Genomic DNA, 23,490 nt, shown 5'->3' with positions numbered 1-23,490 from the left:
TTATTCTGCCGATCGAACATGGCGATGACGCCCAAACGATGGCACGCGTACAACTGCACTGATCACGAGTACAAAAATGTCACTGCGCAGGCAAGAGACCTGTTCCGCAATTGTACCTTGCCTTTTCTTATTAAAGATAACCCTTGGCAGTTTTGGAATGTAGTTAGTGGCAGCAAAACTAACACGATTCACTTGCTCGACAGCAATGACGATGCTGTTCCTAATCATGACTGCTGCGATGTGCTAAACGATGTTTTTGCTTCTTGCTTTTGTGGTTTAACAGCCTTCTCATTGCCAACAATCGCCGACTCTGCTTTTGTTCACTTTTCTTCCTGTGTATTTCATTTCTGTAGATTCACCTAGGGTGTGCCGTCTGATAGAAAATGTAAAGTTGTCTAGCTCTACAGGTATTCACAACATAAATTCAAAGTTCTTGAAAAATACAAAAGTTTACTGTTTTGTTATACTTGCTGAACTCTATTCGCAAGTCTTTACAGACTTCTATTTTGCCAGATGATTGGAAGGTGGGTAAGGTGGTTCCACTTTACAAATCAGGTAACACCCATTCTCCCCTAAACTGCAGGCCAATATCTTTAACTAGTGTACCCTGTAAACTTCTCGAACACATCATTTATTCAAACTTGGTATGTTTCCTTGAATCAAATATGTTTTTTTCTCCTTGTCAACACGTTCAGGAAGCACTTCTCTTGTGAAAGGCAGTTACTGTCTTTTACTAACAAACTTTTTGGAGCTTTTGACAAAAATTTGATAACCGATTGCATTTTTTTAGATTATGCTAAAGCCTTTGACACTGTATCGCTTAAGCTCCTCCTCCGAAACATGAGCAAGCTCAATACAGATCCTTATATCCTAGACTGGATTTAATGCTTTCTGACTAACTGCTTACAGTATGTTCACGCTAATAATTATGACTCTCCTGCCGTTCTTGTTACTTCAGGCATACCACAAGGATCGGTTTTGGACCCATTACCATTTCTTCTGTATATTAATGACTTAGCTGTCGGTATTAACTCCAAGATTAAACTCTTTGCTGATGACTGTGTGCTTTATCTTGTAATTAATAACCAACAGGACGTTTCTATTTTGCAATTCGACATTGACGCTATTTTTAACTGATGCGACAAGTGGCTTATGAAGCTAAATACTTCAATATGTAAGGTCATAAGAGTAATAGATCACAATAAATTACAACTTTGCTTAAACCCTTAATAACTCTGCTTTCACCCCCGTTACTAGTTACCGCTATCTTGACGTACATATAACTCCCACCCTCTCTTGGATTATACACGCTGAACATGTAATTAATTAACAAAGGTAATAATATGCTCGGATTTCTATGGCGAAATATTTCCTCCGTTCCCTCCAATTTAAAGATTAAACTACACACAACTCTACTTAGATCAAAATTACAATATGCTTGCTTTATTTGTGACACATCTAGCTTCGCATTAATCACGACCCTTGAATCCGTTCAGAACTGCACTGCCCGATATGTGCTCTCTAATTACTCTCGCTATGTCAGCGTCTTTTCACTGAAAGCTAATTTAGGTCTACCGACACTTAGGTCACGCCGCAAGTGCTTTCGCTTAAACCTTTATCACAAAATTTTTTACAATAACCCAACACTTAAACACGATCTTTTCCTTCCTCCAGATTATGTGTCCTCACGAATCGATCATAAGCTCAAGGTTGAAATTCCTTTACTTCGCAATAACACTTGCCATGCCTCTTTTCTGCCACAAACAAGCAGTGACCAGAACCATCTTCCCACCTCCATCGCTGCAATCGAAGACCCTGCCGCCTTTAAAGTTGAGATTAACAATTTATTGTTGGAACATTCCTCTCTGTAATAGCCTTGGGTTCCGAGAGCATGAAAATATATAAATAAACAAAAGGGTTAACAACCAGGTCAACCATGTTCTATTGAATTGTTCTGTCCACCCCCCATAAGCCAAAAACAATACAATTACTAAAGAATGATTACTCTCCAAATAGAGTAAACTGTCGCTGTAATGAAATACAGTAGACTCCCTTTAAGACGAACTCCAAGGGATCATGAAAAGTGTTTGTCTTATCAGAAGTTCGTCTAATCAGGAGTGCTTCTAAAAATTATGCTTGAGCATGCAGTGTGTGCCCAAATACCTCGTATATGAGAACAAATGAATGAAATGGCCTTTCAGGGAAAAAATAACTGTAATATAAGCCTATTGCACTACTAGTGGTATACTACAAAGGCATCAGGCACTGTTGACGGTTACCCTGTCTGTTATATTTTTTTTGGTGCCTGTCGAGAAAATCGCTTGGCTGCTACAAATGCAGACATCTCACTTAATTTCGTAAGATATTCCTCAGTGCCCTCGCATTGTTAGAAAAACTGCACTAAACTATCCAGGCAAGCGTCAGCTGCATTGCAGGTCACTTGTGCAGATCAGGCACAACATCCATGCTGTCATCGTCAGCAGCAGTTTCTGATGGCATCTCGAGCACTTCTTCAATGAAAGCTTCCAGTGTGTCAGCCCTACATGTTTGCACACCTTCATCAATGCTGACATATGCACTCATGTCAATGGAAACATCCTTACTGCTCAGCGTAGAAACAATGCTGCTCTCCTCCAAGTTCACAGTAGAGTCCTCACTCATAGTATCGCAGTCATTCTGCGCTGAGCTGTCACTAGGCACCATAAACCCTGCACGGTGGAAGGCATTGGCAATGGTCACTTCAGTACCTGCCCCCAGGTACTTGTTAGTAAGTGGACAGCACTTAACAGGTTCACTGTGTACTCTTTACCGATCTCCATGCAAATTAGCATCCTCTGCAACAGAGAGCGACGATAGTGCCTCTTCAAGCTGCTGATTACTCCCTGGTCCATGGGCTGTAGCTTCGCAGTTGTATTTGCTGGTAGAAACTCCAGATGGATGGCAGAAAGTCCGGCGACGTGACCGTGCCCGGGACAGTTATCAACAACAAAGAGAACTTTTCTCTTCTCTCTCTGGAAGCGATGATCCATCTCCTGAAGCCACTGCTCGAAAAGCGCTTGCTTCATCCACACTTTCGTATTAGCCATGTACGTGACCGGGAGCGTGTCTATGCTTTTAAAGCAGCATGGTGCTTTAGACTTCCCAATCACCAGCAACCTTAGTTTGTCAGTCTCAGTCATATTTGCGCCCACGAAGACCGTTACCCGAAGCTTTCTGTGCTTGCCCGCCACGCAGTTATCACCAGCTAATGTGAGCGTTTTGTTTGGAAGCAGCTGGTAGAAAAGGGCAGTTTCATCCACGTTGTATATATCTTGAGGGTCATATTCTTCTATGAGGTGATTCAGTTTGTTCTGCTTCCAATTGCTGCAGGCCGTTTTGTCCACTGCAGCGGCCTCATCTACAAAGCAACAAAAGGCCAGTCCATGCCTTCTGCGGAAACGGTAGAGCCACCCATCGCTGCATGCAAACTCCACATTCAGCCAAAGTGCAATTTCTTCAGCTTTCGCTTTCAATATGACTCCATTCACTGGCAAATTCGCACCGTGCGCTCTCTTTACCCAAGCAAGAAGAATGTCTTCTAGGTCTTTGTGCATAGCTGTGCGCATCCTTTTACGCTTTGGCGCAAATTCACCATCTTGCAGAGCACTGGTAATCCGCGCTTCGTCTTTCACAATACCACTCACGGTAGTTTTCGCGATGCCGAACTTGCGCGCCATTTCAGTCTTTGAAAGCTGGCCGGTGCGAACTTCGGTCAAAACTTCGATCTTCTCACGAAGTTCAAGCTGCTTTTTCCGAGCTGTTGGCTGACTTGCCATACTAGCAACACGACGAACAGGGCGCACACTAAAACAAACAACGCACACCACGATGTGATGGCGTACGGACTGGCAGGAGACAGCAGGACATGGTGCGCACGCATGCCACCAAGAAGGGATATGCCTACTGCGTAGTTGGCGTAGTTGGAGGTCAGCAAACACACGGAGGTTGGTAGCACTGGCATGACGGCACTATCACGTGATCACCATTGGAAACAGCATTGGCTGCTTTTCCTTCTCGCTTTTTTTCTTCGCCTCTTTTTTTTTTTTCGAGTTTCGCTGGCTTTACTGGCCAGGCCGTGCTTGGTCTTTCTTTCTCTCTCTCCCTCTCTCTCTCTGCGCCCTGTTTCCTCCCTGCAGTCTGCAAGTTCGGAGAAAGCCAGCACGACGTGAACCTGCTGCGGCGACAAAGAGGAGAGATCATGGTGGGAGGTGCTGTGGTGGGGGGGAAGGAAAGTAGCACAGCGCTGAAAATGCCTCGTATGAAGGGCTCATCGCATCGGCGCTGTGCATGGCAGCGGGGGAGGGTTCGGCCATGGGGAGGCAAAGGAGAGAATGAACTTGAGGGCGTGGCTAATTCTTGTAGCCGGGCCTGGAGGAGACAGAGGAGTGAGCGAGGAAGGGTGGGAGAGGAGGAGCAGTGGAACCTCCGCAGAAACACCGAGGTGGTTAGGACTCCGCGTCTCCTCGCGTCGCACAGATTGTTGACGGTGCAGAAAAGCTTTTAATTTTTGTCTTTTTTTTTTCTTTCTTTCCCCTCAAGTGCTGCTCGGATGGTCGAATAAAGCTGCGCGGGTAAGGCGCGGCCGGCCGTGATAGTTCATCTTAACTGATTAGCGCGTGTGCAGTGTTCAATTAAGCAGATTTTTTTTTTTGCATTGACTTTATGGGAAACCAAACAAACGACTTCCACTGTTCATCTTAACCAAGGGTTCACCTTAAGCGAGTTCGTCTTAACGGGAGTCTACTGTAGTTTTACTCGAATTATCACTTTATTTGAAATTTCACCTACTCCCAACCCAAAGGCATGCATTTTAAACTGGATTACTTTAAGCATACCAATAAGTCGCTCCACTTAGATAGAATGAACTAGCAGCAAGGAGCAGGTGAGCACTCACGGTGGTGTCCAGCACCTTTTGCATCGAACCCCTCACCACCCGCTTCTTCATGTGCAAGGGCTGCTAGCACGCACGGGTTAATAGAGTTCATGTTGTCTTTAGTGTCGGCCACAAGTTTGGTCAGATTTGTCCAGCCGTGCAGGATGCACAGTCAAACATAAAAAGTACCTGGATCGTAAAATCAAAGTTGTCTATAGAATACCGTGCGCCTGTAAAAAGGTTTACACAAGGTAAGCTAGTCGATGTTTACATATCCAGATCCAAAAGCATGTGCTCAATGTCGGGAATGGCACTGGTTCACATTTGCTAGTTTACGGCCACACAAGGTGTTGTAAACCCGTTTTTGATAAAACTAAGATTTTGCACCGACATAGTGCTAAAAAAAACTAAAGAAATAATGGAAGCTTTTTACGTGTCTTCGGAAGATGACAAATGTACCAGTCAACCTTCTATAGCTTTGTCACAGGCAGAAGTGTCATACTTACGGGAGTGTCTGCGAATCAGCTCTTGAGTGGCCAGCCATGGAATGGCCACGTGTTTGCTTCTTTAATTTCTGTGCACACATGAGAGGATTTCTGTTCTCCTTTCTTAGTGGTTTTCTACTTATTCTGTTTCGTTGCAAATAAAATGTTAGTTGCAAGTCAGCACGTGTGTTAGTCGTTTCTTTGCTCGTTCACTTCTTTTTTGCATTGGCTTTTTGTTAAGATGGAACCCTGCCTAGTATGCCTCTGGCAGTTCTGATAGTCAGAAATTGGCTGTGCCTGCCAGCAGCCCTGACATTTTGACAATTACTGTTCTGTGTTGCCTAAGGCAACAGACTGGACAGAGAAAAAGCAGGATGACACAAGGAACTCTCAAGCAAAGATGACGGCACTGAGGGTGTGGGGAGCACACGCACCCATCTTCCCCTGCGCCGTCGCGTTGAGAGCCGGCATAGACGGAGGAGAGGTGCACTATGCCCTCTCCCGATTCTCCCTCGCTCTCGCGCACTTCCTCCCCGACTCGCGGGCAGGTAGCTGACGGGCGAGAAGGACATTGCCCTCGCCCAGGTAAAAAGGTACAAAACAGCGCGACCGAGGGAGACCCTCTCTCTCTGAGGCCGGACCCATAACCTGCCGGACTGGAGTACCTGCCGCTACCCGTGAGTGACCACGTTGCCTGACTATCCCGGGCAACGAGGCCAGCCTATTTATTACTATTACAGAGAGGACGTCCCTCAGCAAGTGTTCTTTATTGACGGTAGCAATAAACGTTCTTACAGTTGACGCCACTGGTTGCCTTATTCGTTCGAACCCGACGTAGCCGCGGTTCCCGCGCTACGGGTCGGGGAGTACCACAAAGCGACTGCATGGGGCTAGATCCGGAGCTTGCCTTCAGCCCTAGCCGCACGCAGAGTGGAACCCCCACAAGGGTTGCCTCTCATTGTACAGCCAACCATGAAAGCTTTCCATATAGTGTGCTGAAACTGAACTAACAAGGGATGTCACTCTTCCCTTTGCACATTAACAAATCAGGCAGTAGTTGCAGCTTCATTAGGGAAGTCCCTATAAACACATAGTGACCACGTCTGCTATGACAGATCTTTGGGTGTGAGTGGTCAAAATAAAACCAGCTCCAATGGTCACTGTGTTACAGCCCGTCAAAGTGCTGAATGTCTTAATGTAGACCCGGGTAAAAGAGAAAAAGCATAGCACACTTGTGCAGTTGCATGCTCACCTGCGGGCAGCAGCTTGAGCAGACCTAGGGCGCTGTCCCTGAGCTCGGCCATCGGCAGCGTGCTGCCCAGGTCTGCAAGCTTGAACAGGAAGTTGGTGTAGCGGGGCTGCTTCGACATCAACTGCAACAAATAAGGGGCATATCTTACCTCGCAGTTGCAAAAGGCATAAACAACCCCGAGTGAGCTCCGTCAGTTTCAAAATTATGGCGTTTTACGTGCCAAAACCACAATTTTATAACGAGGCACGTGATAGTGAGGGACTCCGGATATTTGAACCACCTGGGGTTCTTTAACGTGCACTTAAATCTAAGTACACAGGTGTTTTTGCATTCAGTGTCCATTGAAATGCAGCCGCTGTGGCCGGGATTCGATCCGGCAACCTCATGCTTAGCAGCTTAACACCACAGCCAGCTTCATCAGTTTTACAGATCATCGAAACATTGTATTATCAAATGGATCAAATAGAAAGATTATGACCACGATGAGATTCATGAATAAGTGAAGGTAACAAGGGTGGAAAAGTTGTTGCAATGCTTAGAATTGCTTAAAGTTAAGCAGTTGGTATAGAGATTCATGTTACTGAAAGGCAGGCGTGCAAACGTGCATGCAAGAAGGAACAAAAAGGACAACAGCACAAACACAAACCTTGATAGAGTAGCCTTCCGTTAATTCAACTTTGGCTAATTAGACTTTTCAGTTAATTTGATCCTGGCTGGCACCCATGCATGTCTATGGGCTTTAATTTTCATTATTTCCATCCTAAAGTTGGCCTTCAACAGGTAATTTGCATTTGACCACTAAACACGCACGCACTTGACCCATAGGGTTTCGACATTTTGACCCCTTCAATGGCGCCATCTGTCGCAGCAGAGTTTAGGGGACTGTGAATGCGGTAAACACACGTCATCTCCCGTTGCAAACACCTATTTTCGGACTGCCCTCGGAAGATTTTTAAGTAATAACCATAGCTCAGAATGTCTGACTGCAGTATCTACCAAAGACTTCTTTTTGGTGAAAATCAGGCCACAAATTGTCCGTGTGGTGCAATACCAAAACCGCCTAGGTGACACTTGTGTGCTGTACCTCATAACACATACTGCGACAAAGCTAACTTTTAAAAAACTTGTCATTATGCACCTCCTATTAGACCTTTCCCCATTTTTCTTGCTACAAAATCGGGTGCTCTTTAGATTTTTACTTTGTTTAGGAGCTTTATTGTCCTTTCTGTGTTTATTTTCTACTTTAGACCAAATAGTGTCAGAATCTGGAAAATACTGCCAAATGAATCAGAGTGTTTTTCTTTTTGCATCTCATTTCATTTGACATGCCGTATAAATAAATCTATTTCGTCAACTAATTAGGGTAAAATTAACAGGAATTGACTGTATTACAAGTTATCAGATATACCAAATTGTCGAATATAACAAATAATCTCAAATTGGTAGGCACATGTATTTGACATTTTGGGCAGCAGTGGATGCAGCTGTGTGCAAGTACTGATCCTTGTGTTACCCCAATGGCGAATCTTATCTGCACGGTCCACTGGGCAGCACTGTTAGGCTGCTCCTATACCCACGGCGCATGCACATCTTCAAACTACATCACTGGACTTCAGCTACTGCGTTCGCCATCTACCTGACAAAAATCTCTACAAAAAGGTCACTGCTTCCCGTTGCTGAACATTTAGGCAGCAGTGGTTGCGACTGTGTGCAAGTACTGATCCTTGTGTCGCTCCGTTCAACTTCGTTCCTTTTTTGTGCACTTTTGTGCACTCGATTGTGTACGTATTGTGTTTTTACCCACTTCCACTGCTGCCTCTATATATATATATTTTTTTTGCATTGCTAAACTTGAGCATGCCGATTTGTGCTGAACTAGCAAAGAAATAGCAGGCTCTTCGTGACCACCTGGTCCCCGTAGCGTGACCACCTGGTTACGGGGACGCAAGACAATGGACACCACGACGGCCCCGCTGCGGGGGTCAGCTCGGGGAACCCACGCGCCGTCCAAGACGCAAGACAATGGGCACCCGGCCGCGCTGCAGGGGTCAGCTCGGGGAATAAAAGGCACCTTTCCTGACACAAGCCCCGACTTCTACGAAGTCCGTCTGATGTCGGCTCTGGACTGTGAACCTCGCGCAAGGAAGTGTGTATGTGAGTGTGTGTAAACCGTCCCGCAGAGAGGTGGCTTGTTTACGAAGGCGTCGAACGTTTTGCCTCACCTAGGGATCTAGGGAACACGAAGTGTTTAAAAACGGCTGTTTGTCGGCTGCTAGGTGTGCTCATCGTTGTGCTCTGTAATCGTACTCGCGAGCTGTGTGCTCGCTTGCTGTATGCTTCGTCTTGCGGGCTCCATTTGGGAGTCACGTTAGACTGTGTAAATGTATCCTATGTTTAAAATGTAAATACTGAAAATAAATTCTGCTCGCCTAAGTCCCGGCGAAGAGTCAAGGTCCTCTCTACAAACTACGACCGCCAAATCTTACATCTGGATGGCAGCGGTGAGATCAGCCTACGGCTCGTAGATCGGCCTACGACTCGGAGACAGCAACGGCAGCTCACGGACTTTGGCACATGGTGACTGACCGGTATCCTGATCAAGTTGGAGGCGACTTGGGATTGACCACCTCTTGCAACTGACTGGATACGGCAGAGAAGGACTGGTGATATGGTGCTGCTTCAGTGGGTAAGCGTTTGGTTTTGGCTGTAAGATTTACCAGGTTTCAATTTCTCTGTGTAGATTTGATTCGCTGGGATCTTTTACTTGTATTCTGATTTGCGTGGGTATTGCAGCAAGTATTGTGTGAAAGCATAGCCAAAGCTTAAAGTAGCGACCATGGTCCTAATGTGTTTGACGAGAGCTGACCTGTTGTGGTTGTGTGAAGAGGTCGAGGTAAACGTAGAGGAGGACTTGATGGAAGCAGAAATTCGTAAAACCGTTATCACAAGTAACAATGATTTGAAATTCATAGAACAAATTGGTAAATGAATTCTAAACAAAAAACAGGAACAGGAATCAATTAGGCAAGAATGCCAAGAGCATGAGCAAAAACGGCAAGAGGTTGAGAAAGAAATGGCATCAGTGAAGAAACAGATACAAGATTTGCAGCAGCTAAACGCACGAAGTCAACAGTGGCTTGAGAAATCTGTAGGCTGGACGCAGTGAAAGTGGGAAGTAGATAGAAGATTTTGGTCGGAAGCCGACAGAAGTAGTAGCACCTGCGAGATTAGCAGCACGTTCATAGGTGAACTCAAAGTGCTAGGAGCTAACGATGCCTTAGTGGCAGCAGAGGCCGTTAAAGGCCAGAGTGAGAGCGACGAGGTGCTGTGCCAACAGAGCACTGTAGAGACAGCTAGGCCAGCTGTGAATGAAGTGGCACAGTCACCGCGTGTGTGCGTCGCCTGTAAGGTTAATGAGGTTGCTAGCGAAGTAGAGAGTACTGCTGACCCGACAGACGCAAGCACCCACGTCGAGACAGATCTGCGTGCCGAAGTAAAGTGCCAGCAAGACGATGCAGTTGAGGGCAGTTCGCAGGATTGCGAGCTCCGTAGCTCAAGGGAAGACCACTGCATTGTTCAGGGATCGGTGCAGCTCTCCGCCAGTCTAGGTAGCCACGAGAGCGATGATTTAGTTAGGAATCATTCAGACTGTGCGGGTAAGAGACTGATCCGGGCCGACGAAATGTGTACCGGCCAGCATGAGGCGCGAGAAGGCGACATGAGAGGAAATTCCAAGAAAAGGCGCCGCAGAAAGAAGCGCGTTAAAGATCAAAATGCGGTGAGTAATGTAGCGCAGCCAAAGTCAGCGACAGGCGCGAAAAGCCAGGACGCAAGGAAAAGAAAGGTGCGGTTGTCGTTGACGTTGTTGACGCATCCAACACGTTCGAGCCACCGGTCAAAGAGAGACCGAGAAGCATGTTCTGCACGGACGCGGACAAAGCGCACGGGGCAGTTACGTTCCTCGCCGTTCCGCCGTTCTTTTCGGAGTGCAGCATGTAGTACGAAGGAGTGCAAGGTGGCCAGGCGAGATGAGGTGGTAGGGAGTTGTGACGTGGTCAGTCGAGTTCGTGTTGAAAGCGGGGCGCCAGGACGCAAATTGGCAGGAGACTGTAATGTCTTGGAGAAGCTGATAGTGTGTCAGCCCTTTTGTTGTTCCTGGGTAGCCAGAGTAGCTTTCGAACCATGACCACCTCTAGTACGGCTCAAAAGTATGAGTCAGTTGTAAAAATTTGAAACGAGAGGCCAAGACAGCTTCCGTAGAAGGAAAGCATGTTGTTTTACTTTCTTTTGAGCAATGAAAGATTTTCGCGATTTGAGACAGTTTCTTTCAGTATGTAAGGTATGAGCTTTGTTTTTGTTTTGTTTGAGAAGCTCCGAGATTTGAAAGATGCGTTTTATGTAAACCTGTAGTCTCGCGAGGTGTTAGTTATTTAGTAGGTAGGCTTTCTTTTTTGTGCGCGTGAGTAACCTGAAGGTCAAGGTTATCGTTGAGAGGCCTATCGTAATGCACGTGTGTATTAGTTAACCTATTATTTTTTATGTTTTTTTTTATTTTCTAAGGTTAAGCGCAGAGGTTTTCAGTAAGTGCGTGATTTGCACTAAGAGTTCGTAGTTCTATTAGCGCATGTCTTGTACGGATGGAAGGAAGCAGAAAGTCTATGACTGGGTTGCTTGTGTGTGTTAAGGGCGGCCATATTCTGACTTCTCTAGTACGCGTGCGTAGAACGAGTTATTAGCAGACACATTTTTTTAAAGGGTTCTGCGGAGTGCGTAACGTGTCCTGTATAGACTAAAGGAACAAATGCGAGTAAGCATGATGAAATGCTTACGTACGACGCAAGTACGCGTTCTGACTGAGCGCGACTGTGATTACGTACCTGTGGAGTCGGCCAGACGGTTCAGTGGCAACCGTACATGAGATAAGTACGCCACTGTGATAGGGTCAGAACAGACTGTTCGTGAAGCTAGGCTGCTTAAGTTATGTTCGGGTATTGGTGGTTGAGAGACTTCAGTTTAATTCTGCATAAATCTTTACTCTTGTGCAGCGCGACGGTCAGGTTTGGTCGAACTCAGAGGGAACGTGAATGCTCGCATTGGTGGCACAAAATTTGGGGGGCAAAATTTGGGGTTCCCAGTTGAGTGGCATGCATTGAAATTTTGATAGGAAGCCTGGTGGGTTAACAGCTGATTCTGGGCGTTTGCACGCTGAGTGGTATTGTGTTGCCGGGATCGACTCTTCTGTGCCAGTTGTTGTGAGATGGTTGAAAGTATTCTAAGTGCGCAGGGGTTGCAGAGAGCAAAACCATCTTCTTGCTCGCCAGCCGTTCTCTTCCTGCCCAGCGGTTGTCAGCACTGGCCAGGTGAGATTTTCCGGGCCATGGAGGAGCTGTTAGGATTGGCCTGCAGGGGTACTGCTCTGCCAAGCTTTTTCAGCTCGCTGCAGGTGCATCGATCGATCCGCGGTGGGGGCGCCCTACACAGAACCAGCGAGGACAGCGCTAACCAACCATGAACTTCCTTCAGTGAACTGCGGACTACGGCAGCTCTGGAATTTAGAGGCGCCGGCTGGGGTTGGGCGTGACCACCTGGTTACGGGGACGCAAGACAATGGACACCACGACGGCCCCGGTGCGGGGGTCAGCTCGGGGAACCCACGCGCCATCCAAGACGCAAGACAATGGGCACCCGGCCGCGCTGCAGGGGTCAGCTCGGGGAATAAAAGGCACTTTTCCTGACACAAGCCCCGAGTTCTACGAAGTCCGTCTGACGTCGGCTCCGGACCGTGAACCTCACGCAAGGAAGTGTGTGTGTGAGTGTGTGTAAACTGTCCTGCAGAGAGGCGGCTTGTTTACGATGGCGTCGAACGTTTTGCCTCACCTAGGCATCTAGGGAACACAAAGTGTTTAAAAACGGCTGTTTGTCGGCTGCTAGGTGTGCTCGTCGTCGTGCTCTGTAATCGTACTCGTGAGCTGTGTGCTCGTTTGCTGTATGCTTCATCTTGCGGGCTCCATTTGGGAGTCACACTAGACAGTGTAAATGTATCCCATGTTTAAAATGTAAATACTGTAAATAAACCCTGTTCACCTAGTTCCTCCCAAGTTCCTCTCTACGACCTTCAACCCTTACAAATGGTAATAGTCCGACAACTCCTACAACTGGATGCCAGCGGTGGGATCGTCCGTCAAATCTTAAAGCAGGCACTTGCGCTTAAAAGAGCACACCAGTGAAAGCACCTCTGGACCGATAACTGCACAATCAAAGCCCGGATGACCGATGACAGCCGCATGTTTCGAATTGCATGTGCAGAAGACCTTGGTATCTTCCGCTAGCTTAGCCGTCGTTTCTCAGTTTAAACTGTCCTTAAACCATCATGGCTATGTACACATGCCAATAAACGGCAGATTTGTTACACGAATAGTCATTATCACTTCTGCACCTAAACATCCGCAGGTTTAAAAAACACCACGATGGCGATCTGGTTGCATTCTCTTCTTTACTCGATCATTCATTGTCTATCATATCTTTTTCTGAAACATGGTTATCTGGCAATGAAGGCAACTTGTATGGATTGCCAGGTTATCATTCTGAATATTGTAATAGCGCATTGTATTGTGGTGGTGGAAGTACCGTACTTGTAAACTCGTCCTTAGCATACACGCGTCTTCTTGATATGAGATTTGAAACTAATCCTTGTGGATGTGTTGGTCTTGAATTTACCCGTAGTGTTATGCCAATTAACAGTCGTAACACCAGCTTAGCTTTTATTTATCTGTCCCCTTCATCTTTGTATCCAGAATTTTACAGTCAGTTAAGCAACATTCTTAATAATTTGGTAATAGAAAATAAGAACATTGTTATAGCTGGTGATATTAACATTAACATCATCAATCGTGATAGTGCATCATGTTTAGAGTACATGCACTGTTTATACAGCTTTGGCGTTTTTTCACATATTTCAGCTACAACTAGGAATGATTTACTGGGCTCCAGTACACCAATAGATCATATCTCCAACATTTGATCTGATTACATTGCAGGAGTGGTAGACCATTGCATTACAGACCATAATCCTATTTTTTTTTCACCATAGGCTTTAAAAACGTACAAGGTAGTAATACATTGACAAAGCGGCGATTTGACTCTGTCAAATTTGTGCAGTTAATTCATGCAACAGACTGGACATCGGTGATTAAGGAGGATTGTGCAGAAAAAGCTTTTGTGTCGTTCTCGGAAACAATAGCTATGTGCATAGAAAACTGCACCATTTACTCTACTGTGACGAAGTGGTTTTGTTCACCCAGAAATCCATGGATTACTAACTCGCTGTTAAAGTCTATTAATAAAAAGTATAATCTTCATAAGCAATTAAAGTCGCAGCCTTTTAACCTTTAATTAAACTCCTGATTTCAGAAATATTCTGCTATGTTATCTTCTTTATTAAGGTGTGCTAAGCGCAATTATTACCAGGATCTTATTGCAAAAAACACAAGCCACACGACGCGCAGCTGGAAAATTATTAAAGAGTTTCTAAAGAAAAAAGATTGCTCAGAGATCACAATAAAAATAAAACAAGGTGACGAAATGTATACTGATCCTCTTAGAATAGCTAATGCATTCAATTAGCATTTTTGCACATCTATGGATATGCGGCAGCTGGCATGTCCTTTACCTGATATACCTCGGTGTAGTCATTCCTTTTATCTGCATTTGACGACTGCAGATGAAGTTCACCAGGCCATCACATCATTGAAGACTACAAGCACTGGCTTAGATCACATTGACCCTTTAATTAAGAGAAAATGAGACATCCACCTAATCGTAGCAATTGCTACAAAGGAAACCCATACGGCTTCCCCGAAAGAAAAGCCTCACAGTTGAAGAAAAATTTGTCCTGGTTCGAGACTCGAACCCGGGACCACCGCCTTTCCAGGGCAGCCGCTCTACAATCTGAGCTAACCAGGCAGCTAGCAGACAGCAGGGCGAAGTTGAATCTGTCAACAACTCAAAGCATAGGCAAGGCTTTGACAAAATAGTTCTGCGGAAACTCGCAAGGTGGAGAGAAGTAATTAAGAGAAAATGAGACATGCACCTAATCATAGCTCAGATGGTAGAGTGGCTGCCCCAGAAAGGTGGTGGTCCCGGGTTCGAGTCCTGGACCGGGACGAATTTTTCTTCAACTGTGAGGCTTTTCATTCGAGGAACACATATGGGTTTCCTTTGTAGCAATTGCTATGATTAGGTGGATATCTCATTTTTTCTTCATTAATTACTTCTCTTCAACTTGCAGGTTTCTGCAGAACTATTACGTCAAACATTGATCCTTCTAAAATAAAACAAATTTCGCATGAACTATCGTCAGTTTTGGCACTGATCATTATTAACTGTTCTCTGCAGGGATGTTTCCGAGCCATCTTAAACTTGTAGAATAGTGCCTGTTTTGAAGAAAGGTTACCAGACTTCAGCAGGGAATTAGAGGCCAATTTGTATCCTTCCTTTATTTTGGTAAAGTGATTGAAAAGCTTTTCCACACTCAATTAATGCGCTACTTAAAGAAATTTAACCTTTTGTCTCCTCAGCAATTCGGATTTCACCAAGGATATTCAACCGAACTGGCACTTATTACTTTGACTGAAGAAATCAAGCAAGCTATTGACATAGGTCTAATTGTGGATAAACCATCGCATACTACTTGCTAAACTGGAATCATTTGGTATATCTGGTCCTCCACTAAACTTTATTAGACTACTTGAGTAACCAAATATATAGTCCAGGTTAACAGCCATCTCTCATCATCCAAGCTAATTAACGTAGGAGTCCCACAGGGATCGCCTTTAGGCCCACTTTTATTTTTGATGTTCATTAATTAGCTACCCACTATTCTTGCTAAGACCAAGTGCATACTTTAACCTGATGACATGACCATCTTTACATCCAGTAAATCAATTGCCACACTCCAGTCTAACCTTAACACGGACCTAAACAATATTACTTCATGGTGCCAAAATAATCATCTGCATATTAATCCCACTAAAACCACATTTATGGTGTTCCATTCCCAACAAAATTCAATTGGCGTCCCACCTTCTGTTCACATTCGCGATTACGACATACAGGTTTTGAACAAAGCGTGGTTCCTCTGTCTCATCTTAGATGCTGAACTAAAGTTTCACAGACACACCTGATCACTTGTGAAAAAGCTTGCATTTGGCATTCACATTATCGTAAAGACAAGAACTTCCTTTGCACCTCACATCGTACGATCTTCGTATTTCTCTTATATTCATAGCCACCTTTCATACTGTGCATCGTCATGGGCCAATACGTATTCTAGGCATATTGAACATCTGCAGCGACTTGAGAACCAAACTATGAGACTAATGACTTTTAGTCCATTTGATTTGTCCTGCAGGTCGTTGTTTCCTAAACTTAACATACTCCTGTTATGAGAATTATTCCGTCAGAAACTATCCATAACTGCATATACGCTCATCACACAGGACATCTTCATTGAATGTATCGATCCTGAACACATTACGAACAACAACAGTACCTGGTTCTGCCTGCGCAATAATCTTCTTTTGCCTGTCGCAAGGACGAATTACGGCAAAGTTCACAGACCTCTACTCTGGCATAGCAGTATGGAATTCATTACCTTTCGAAATAAAATCATCACACAGCGTTCATACATTCTCCGAACGCACCAATATTTCGTTCCGGAACTAACAGACTAATCTTCATTCTTAATTATCAATATATATGTCATTTTGCTGTATACCTCTAGTTTTTTTATAAGTAATTAATATTATTGATAGTGCAACCAGTTTGGTCTCTCATGACTGGATAATTTTTTCTGTTAATACATATTCGTTATTCTGGTGCTTCACACGCTTTCGACTATTTCTTACGTTTTTTTTTTCATAAGCATTACCAATAACTTATGTATCCAATTTCCTGTTATTGATAATCAAGTTGCCTAATTATTCTTATTGTTCACATGACTGTACTTATTTGCTGTTTTTCTATAATAACCCTATTTATGCAATTATAGGAGGTCCCCTGGCAGGTGTTTCGAAAATATGGGACCTCCTGCTGTAATACTATTATCATGTAATTTTAACATGACTATTGCAATAAACTTGACTTGACTTGACATTTATGCTACCACAAAATAGTTGCCGACCAACTTTTCAGAGCCTCTTGGACCTACGCATTTATTCGGTGTTACAGGCAGCACCGCCACACACCCCTAGAAACAATGTCAATGGCAACTGAAATTTCGAATATTACATGCATGCTATTCAATTTATCAGACATGATCTGTGCAGATGATTATGCAATCATCGGCAGTCAACTAAAATGCTGACGCATAAACTTCGTGCTAAACTGCGCCTTTGGTTGCCGTCTTCCAAAGCGCCGTCTGTGGTTGCCTAACCGCTTCATTGCGCGGCCGGCACAAAAATTCACCAAATGCCAGCGGAGCAGCTGGTGACGAGCTGCTGTGAAAAGCATGCTTATCAATATTGACACGTGTACTTATTTATCCTTTCCTCAGGGAGAGTATTTCATCACCTGACAACTTGAAGTTATCTCTCAATGCAAAATGCGCCTGCATGATTCAGAATTTATGGGAACATTATCCTTGATCCTATCTGTCGTGCTCTGCCTTGCCAAACCTTGTATAATCAGATTGCATGCGCAATACGAATTGTATAATAGTTTCTGGAAACCACACAGGCGCCAGCGATTACACTGGAACCTTCCTTCATCATCACCATCACCACTACCATCATCATCATCATCATCATCATCATCATCATCATCATCATCATCAACCTGGTTACGCCTACTGCAGGGCAAAGGCCTCTCCCATACTTGTCCAACTACCCCGGTCATGTGCTAATTGTGGCCATGTCATCCCTGCAAACTTCTTAATCTCATCCGCCCACCTAACTTTCTGCCGCCCCATGCTACGCTTCTCTTTCCGCAGGGTTGGTTATATTCCGCACATTTCTCTATCACCTGATTGATAGTGTGAATATGGTCTATAGTTGAGTAGCCTTTACGGGATCCTGCCTGGTCCTTTGGTTGACGGAAGTCTAAGGTGTTCCTGATTCTATTTGCAATTACCTTAGAAAATACTTTGTAGGCAACGGACAGTGAGCTGATCGGTCTATAATTTTTCAAGTCATTGGCGTCTCCTTTCTTATGAATTAGGATTATGTTAGCGTTCTTCCAAGATTCCGGTATGCTCGAAGTCATGAGGCATTGCGTATACAGGGTGGCCAGTTTTTCTAGAACAATCTGCCCACCATCCTTCAACAAATCTGCTGTTACCTGATCCTCCCCAGCTGCCTTCCCCCTTTGCATCGCTCCCAAGGCTTTCTTTACTTCTGGCATTACTTGTGGGATTTCAATTTCCTCTAGACTACTCTCTCTTCCATTATCGTCATAGGTGCCACTGGTACTGTATAAATCTCTATAGAACTCCTCAGCCACATGAACTATCTCATCCATATTAGTAATGATATTGCCGGCTTTATTTCTTAGTGCATACATCTGATTCTTGCTAATTCCTAGTTTCTTCTTCACTGCTTTTAGGCTTCTTCCGTTCCTGAGAGCATGTTCAATTCTATCCACATTATACTTCCTTATGTCAGCTGTCTTACGCTTGTTGATTAACTTCGAAAGTTCTGCCAGTTCTATTCTAGCTGTAGGGTTAGAGGCTTTCATACATTGGCGTTTTTTGATCAGATCTTTCGTCTGCTGCGATAGCTTACTGGTATCCTGTGTAACGGGGAGTTGTCACCGACTTCTGTTGCACACTCCTTAATGATGCCCATAAGATTGTCATTCATTGTTTCAACACTAAGGTCCTCTTCATAAGTTAAAGCCGAATACCGGTTCTGTAGCTTGATCCGGAATTCCTCTATTTTCCCTCTTACCGCTAACTCATTGATCGGCTTTTTATGTACGAGTTTATTCCGTTCCCTCCTCAAGTCTAGGCTAATTCGAGTTCTTACCGTACTATGGTCACTGTAGTGCCCCTTGCCGAGCACGTCCACGTCTTGTATGATGCCAGAATTAGCGCAGAGTATAAAGTCTACTTCATTTCTAGTCTTGTCATTCGGGCTCCTCCATGTCCACTTTCGGCTATCCTGCTTGCGGAAGAAGGTATTCATTATCTGCATATTATTCTGTTCTGCAAAGTCTACTAATAACTCTCCTCTTCTATTCCTAGTGCCTATGCCATATTCCGCCACTGGCTTGTCTCCAGCCTGCTTCTTGCCTACCTTGGCATTGAAGTCGCCCATCAGTATAGTGTATTTTGTTTTCACTCTACCCATTGCCGATTCCACGTCTTCATAGAAGCTTTCGACTTCCTGGTCATCATGACTGGATGTAGGGGTGTAGACCTGTGCAACCTTCATATTGTACCTCTTATTAAGTTTCACAACTAGACCGGCCACCCTCTCGTTCCTTTATGTTACCAGCTATATTATTAATCAGGATTCCAACTCCTAGTTCTCGTCTCTCCGCTATGCCCCAGTAGCACAGGACGTGCCCGCTTCTTAGCACTGTATATGCTTCATTTGTCTTCCTAACTTCACTGAGCCCTATTATATCCCATTTACTGCCCTCTAATTCCTCCAATAGCACTGCTAGGCTCGCCTCACTAGATAACGTTCTAGCGTTAAACGTTGCCAGGTTCAGTTTCCAATGGCGGCCTGTCCTGATCCAGGGATTCTCAGCACCCTCTGCTGCGTCATAGGTCTGACCGCCACCATGGTCAGTTGCTTCGCAGCTGCTGGGGACTGAGGGCCGGGGTTTGTTTGTTGTATTCATATAGGAGGTTGTGGCCAAGTACAGCACCAGGGTGGCCAATCCTGCTCTGGTGAGGGAGTGCGTTACCGGTTCTGGTTTACCGGGATCAGGCTGCACTCCAGGCCTGTTTATGCAATTTTATCAACACGCGGATTTTTTTTTAATCCAGTTGAAAATTTCGCGGCACCGGGATTCGAACTACGGTCCGTCCTCTTGCACGCGAGGCGGATGCTCTACCTCTACACCACCGCTGTGCCACTGGAACCTTCAACGAGCAAAATATAAAAGCCAATGCGCTTGACCCGCTGATCAGAGTTTGACGATTGCCGACTGTGTTCGCTGCCATCATTGTGCACTGAGTGTAACTTGCTTTTGTGGGCACAGGTTCGCCCAATAAAAAGTTAGTTTTATTATTCACAGTTTTGCTGCTATGTTCTTCACCGTCACTGCTACGCGACAATATATTTGTAACCACAGACCTCTTTGGCAATCGAGCGTGAGATCACATGCATGGGCTACACTGATAGCCACAGATGTGCAGTTTGTGTATGCATGCAGTCACTTCCATGTCAGAAAAATCGGTCAGCGACTGTACTCGGCAAAAGTAACTTCAAATGGCCCAATTGAGACAGGCGTGCACACTGTGGCCAGAAGTTTGGCTTATCTAGACCGCAGCTGGCAAGATAACATGTTGATTCTGTCTGACCACACTGATCGCACTGCCGTGTATTATAGACAGTGCAAAACCTGTATGTAATTTATTGTTACGTACTGTGAGATGATTCATCACAAAGAGGCACCAAGAGGCCATCAAAATCCACAACAGAACTTTTGCTGGCCCATCATTAAGGGCGCCATGGTTGTGTATTTTTCGCACTAGAAGTATCCCAATTTATTTTCCTACTTATACAGTGAAAGCTCATTATATTTGGATTTCACAGGTCCAAAACGAATGTCTGAATTAGCTGAATGTCAAATTATCGAGGGTATCAAAAAAGCAACAGACATGCTTACAATATCAGCACGCATTTAATTACAAAATGGATCAACAAATAATGTTTCTATTCAGCACAAAAGCAGTGCAGAAGCTGCAATTTTCGTCAACTTGTGACAGATTAGCCCTTGCAGCAGTGAAGGCCTCACGCTTCCTTCGCAGTGTGGTACAGCGTAAGGCCTGTGTCTTCATCTGAGACATGCTTTTTAATATTGTGGGCTCATGCCGATTACTTTTTCAGCAGTCAGCAGGTTGGCAGCAGATCGTCCATCCATCTCGTTCTCACTCGCAGGTACGATGCCAGCATGCGCACCAGGGTAGAATCGCTCTTCATTGTAGACAGCTTTAGTTGTACTTGGTACTTAGAGCACACGCACTGCTCTAAGTCAAAAGGAAACCACTACTTGACGCAAAACTGAACAAAACCATGGCTGTTACTGGTGTGATAAGGGATAATGACCACTCAGTTCTGAAGGCCCACAGCCAACATGCGTACCAAGTCAAAATGAAACTACAGTTTGCAGCAACCACTGCATACGAAACCAGTCACTATCAACACGATCATGGGCGGCATCGGGTGGCACAGCTCGACGTCCGAGCCCAGTGCGGCGTTACAACTTGCAATCTCGGCAGAACTAACTTTGTCCAGTTCGCAGAGGCTATTTTATTGTGCGCGATATCCGACGGAAAGCTCCTTCGATGTCTAAAGTGCAGGTTTTCAGAGCGAGCACGCTTTCTCTTTGGATTACAAAGAAGGTGCCAAATAAAACAACAGCCGAAGAAAGGAGACACGAGACTGTTGTTTTATTTGGCGCCTTCTTTGTAATCATGCATAACCAACTCGCCCACCAGCACGTGCTCAGTTCTCTTTGGAAGAAGCGAGATGGGCTAACCAAATTGTCGCAGCAGCAGACCGCCCATCGGGAGCCGTGCAACAACCAAGCAGGAAAAAGCGTCTCCGCAGTGGGTACGAATGAGCAGGCCGTAAACGGTCAGCAACGCATTCCACGCAACAGGTGGCTAGAAAAGCGGATACTCTGGCAGCCAAGAACAAGGTGAGAAGTGCAGCGAGCAGCTTCCAGTCCAAAGTGGTGGCAGAGGCACAGAATTCACTGAATAGCGCCGCACAACCCAGCAACCAAGCACCCAGCCTCAAGGCCGAGCAAAAGACTTAGCCCGCAAGAAGAGAGTCGACCCCTCTGGCACAGAGGGGTGCAAGCCATCGCCAGGGGTGGGTCGGTGCGCCTTTGCTGATCTTGTGTGCCGAAATCCGCGAGACCAACGCAGGCACAATGACAGAGAGAGCTGTGTCGGGACGAACAGGAAGAAATGCGTTCAACCATACCAGAAGGCAACGACCCCTGCGAACATCAGAACACAACTGTCCTGCACCATCTAGAGGCTGGCTTCTGGGATCGCGTCAGGATAATCGAAGCAGCCCAGAGATATCCAGGAGCCCTTTCACCACCAGGGACCCAGCTCGTACGAGTAGGCAGGTGACGCTGCCAAGAAGCAAAGTGACTCGGACCCAGTGGATTTCTTGCCTCCTACTACATACCGTTACAAACTGTCAAGCTGCTCTGTACCATCATTCAATGTTCCGGCCAGGCTCGCGACTACCTACGTGGCGACAACGCTGGTCTGCAGCTAGAGCTGCTCCCTCACCAACGCGGACTCAAACCATGTTGCTGTCGGGATAGCATGGCCCTCTCAGGAAAGCCTCGGGTGACGGCGGCCTCTTCGCAGCTAAAGGATGATCTGAAGGAGAGGGTATCTGGGATCGCACGCGGATCCCGTGCTCGCTCACTGAGGGTAGCAGGGAGAGGGCACATTTCGCTGCTCCCACTGCTTTTTGTGCCTGGCTGCAACACCACAGCCAAGGCACCCTGTTCCCTCCCCTCCCGTTTGTTGGAACCGGGGAGACTCCCTGCATACCGCTCAGGGAGAAGCACTATTCCCCCGATGCATCTTTGTCTTTCGGCTGAGCGGTTTGCGAATGGCTGCATCTCAATTCAGCCACTGAGATCGCTGCACGCCGTCCTGCTGCAGCGCTCGGCCTTTGTGAGTGACTGACCACCCCAGTGCCCAAGCGCAGATCCACTCTGGGTGAGCTGAACCCTTATCAGCCTCTTGTGTGGTTCTCACATCGTGCTGTTTTTCGCCTCAGACATGCGGAGCGCTCTGCCAGTGTGGTTTTGTATTGTCTTTGTTTGTTGCCCCTTTGTTGGTATTGTAAATATAAGGTGAATACACACCTTAAGTCCAAGATCCAAGACTCACCTCCCCCCCCCCCCCCTCCCCCCGCCCCCCCCCGCCCTGAACTTGCCGTGGTCGCAACTCACTGTGAACGGTGGGTTAGAGGTCACAGCTCTGACTGTTAGGGCTGCTGCGAAAGAGTGAGCGAGCGACTGCCGCTGGAGCGGCACAATTCAGAGAAGGTCAGGTGCGCACGCTCAGACTTAGTAATACGCTTAGAAGTGAAACATGACACTCACTTCGCACCGCCTGCAACAGGGAGCAACAGGGCTGTCCGTGCATGTTGACAGATGGTGCTGGCAGTCAGAGTTTGCTGGCAATGGCTATACTCTTTCTGTTTGAGTTGTGGTTGACAACTGCGAGTACATTCAGCTTTTCCTTTGGAAAAGCTGAATGTATCTGAACGCGTCTGGCGCCTTTTGGACACCAGATGCGTCAACGAGGTGTCCCAACACGGTAATCTGACGGCTCCCGAGTTGACATTTCGTGAAGTTGAGTTGGAGGCCAGCTTTTTGGAAGACCACAAGAATGGAAGCAACTTGGGTAAGGCGGCTGACAAGCGTGGGAGAAAAAAATAACATTGTCAAGGTAACAGAGACAGGTGGTCCATTTTTAGCCTCACAGAAGAGAGTCCATCATACGTTAAAATGTCGCAGCAGCATTGCATAGGCCAAAGGGCATGACTTTGAACTGATATAAGCCATCCGGCATGATGAAGGAGGCTGTCTTCTCACGGTCCATTTCATCAACTGAAATCTGCCAGTAGCCG

At 45.8% G+C, this 23,490-nt stretch overlaps 1 protein-coding gene across 8 annotated transcripts in view; it reads right to left on the bottom strand.

The window, feature by feature from the left end:
* Window positions 1-23,490, bottom strand: part of faf (ubiquitin carboxyl-terminal hydrolase-like faf) — a 607,534-nt gene that overhangs the window by 270,580 nt on the left and 313,464 nt on the right. For all 8 annotated transcript variants that reach the window (XM_072286629.1, XM_072286626.1, XM_072286628.1 and 5 more), the window contains one exon: window positions 6,650-6,770. In XM_072286629.1, the coding sequence (XP_072142730.1) occupies window positions 6,650-6,770 (121 nt within the window). The remainder of the gene's footprint in view (window positions 1-6,649; window positions 6,771-23,490) is intronic.

Source organism: Dermacentor andersoni, chromosome 2 (assembly GCF_023375885.2).
Source record: "Dermacentor andersoni chromosome 2, qqDerAnde1_hic_scaffold, whole genome shotgun sequence".
Lineage (NCBI taxonomy): Eukaryota > Metazoa > Arthropoda > Arachnida > Ixodida > Ixodidae > Dermacentor > Dermacentor andersoni.
The sequence above is the reverse complement of the archived record's forward strand: the minus strand, read 5'-3'. Positions and strand labels throughout refer to the sequence as shown.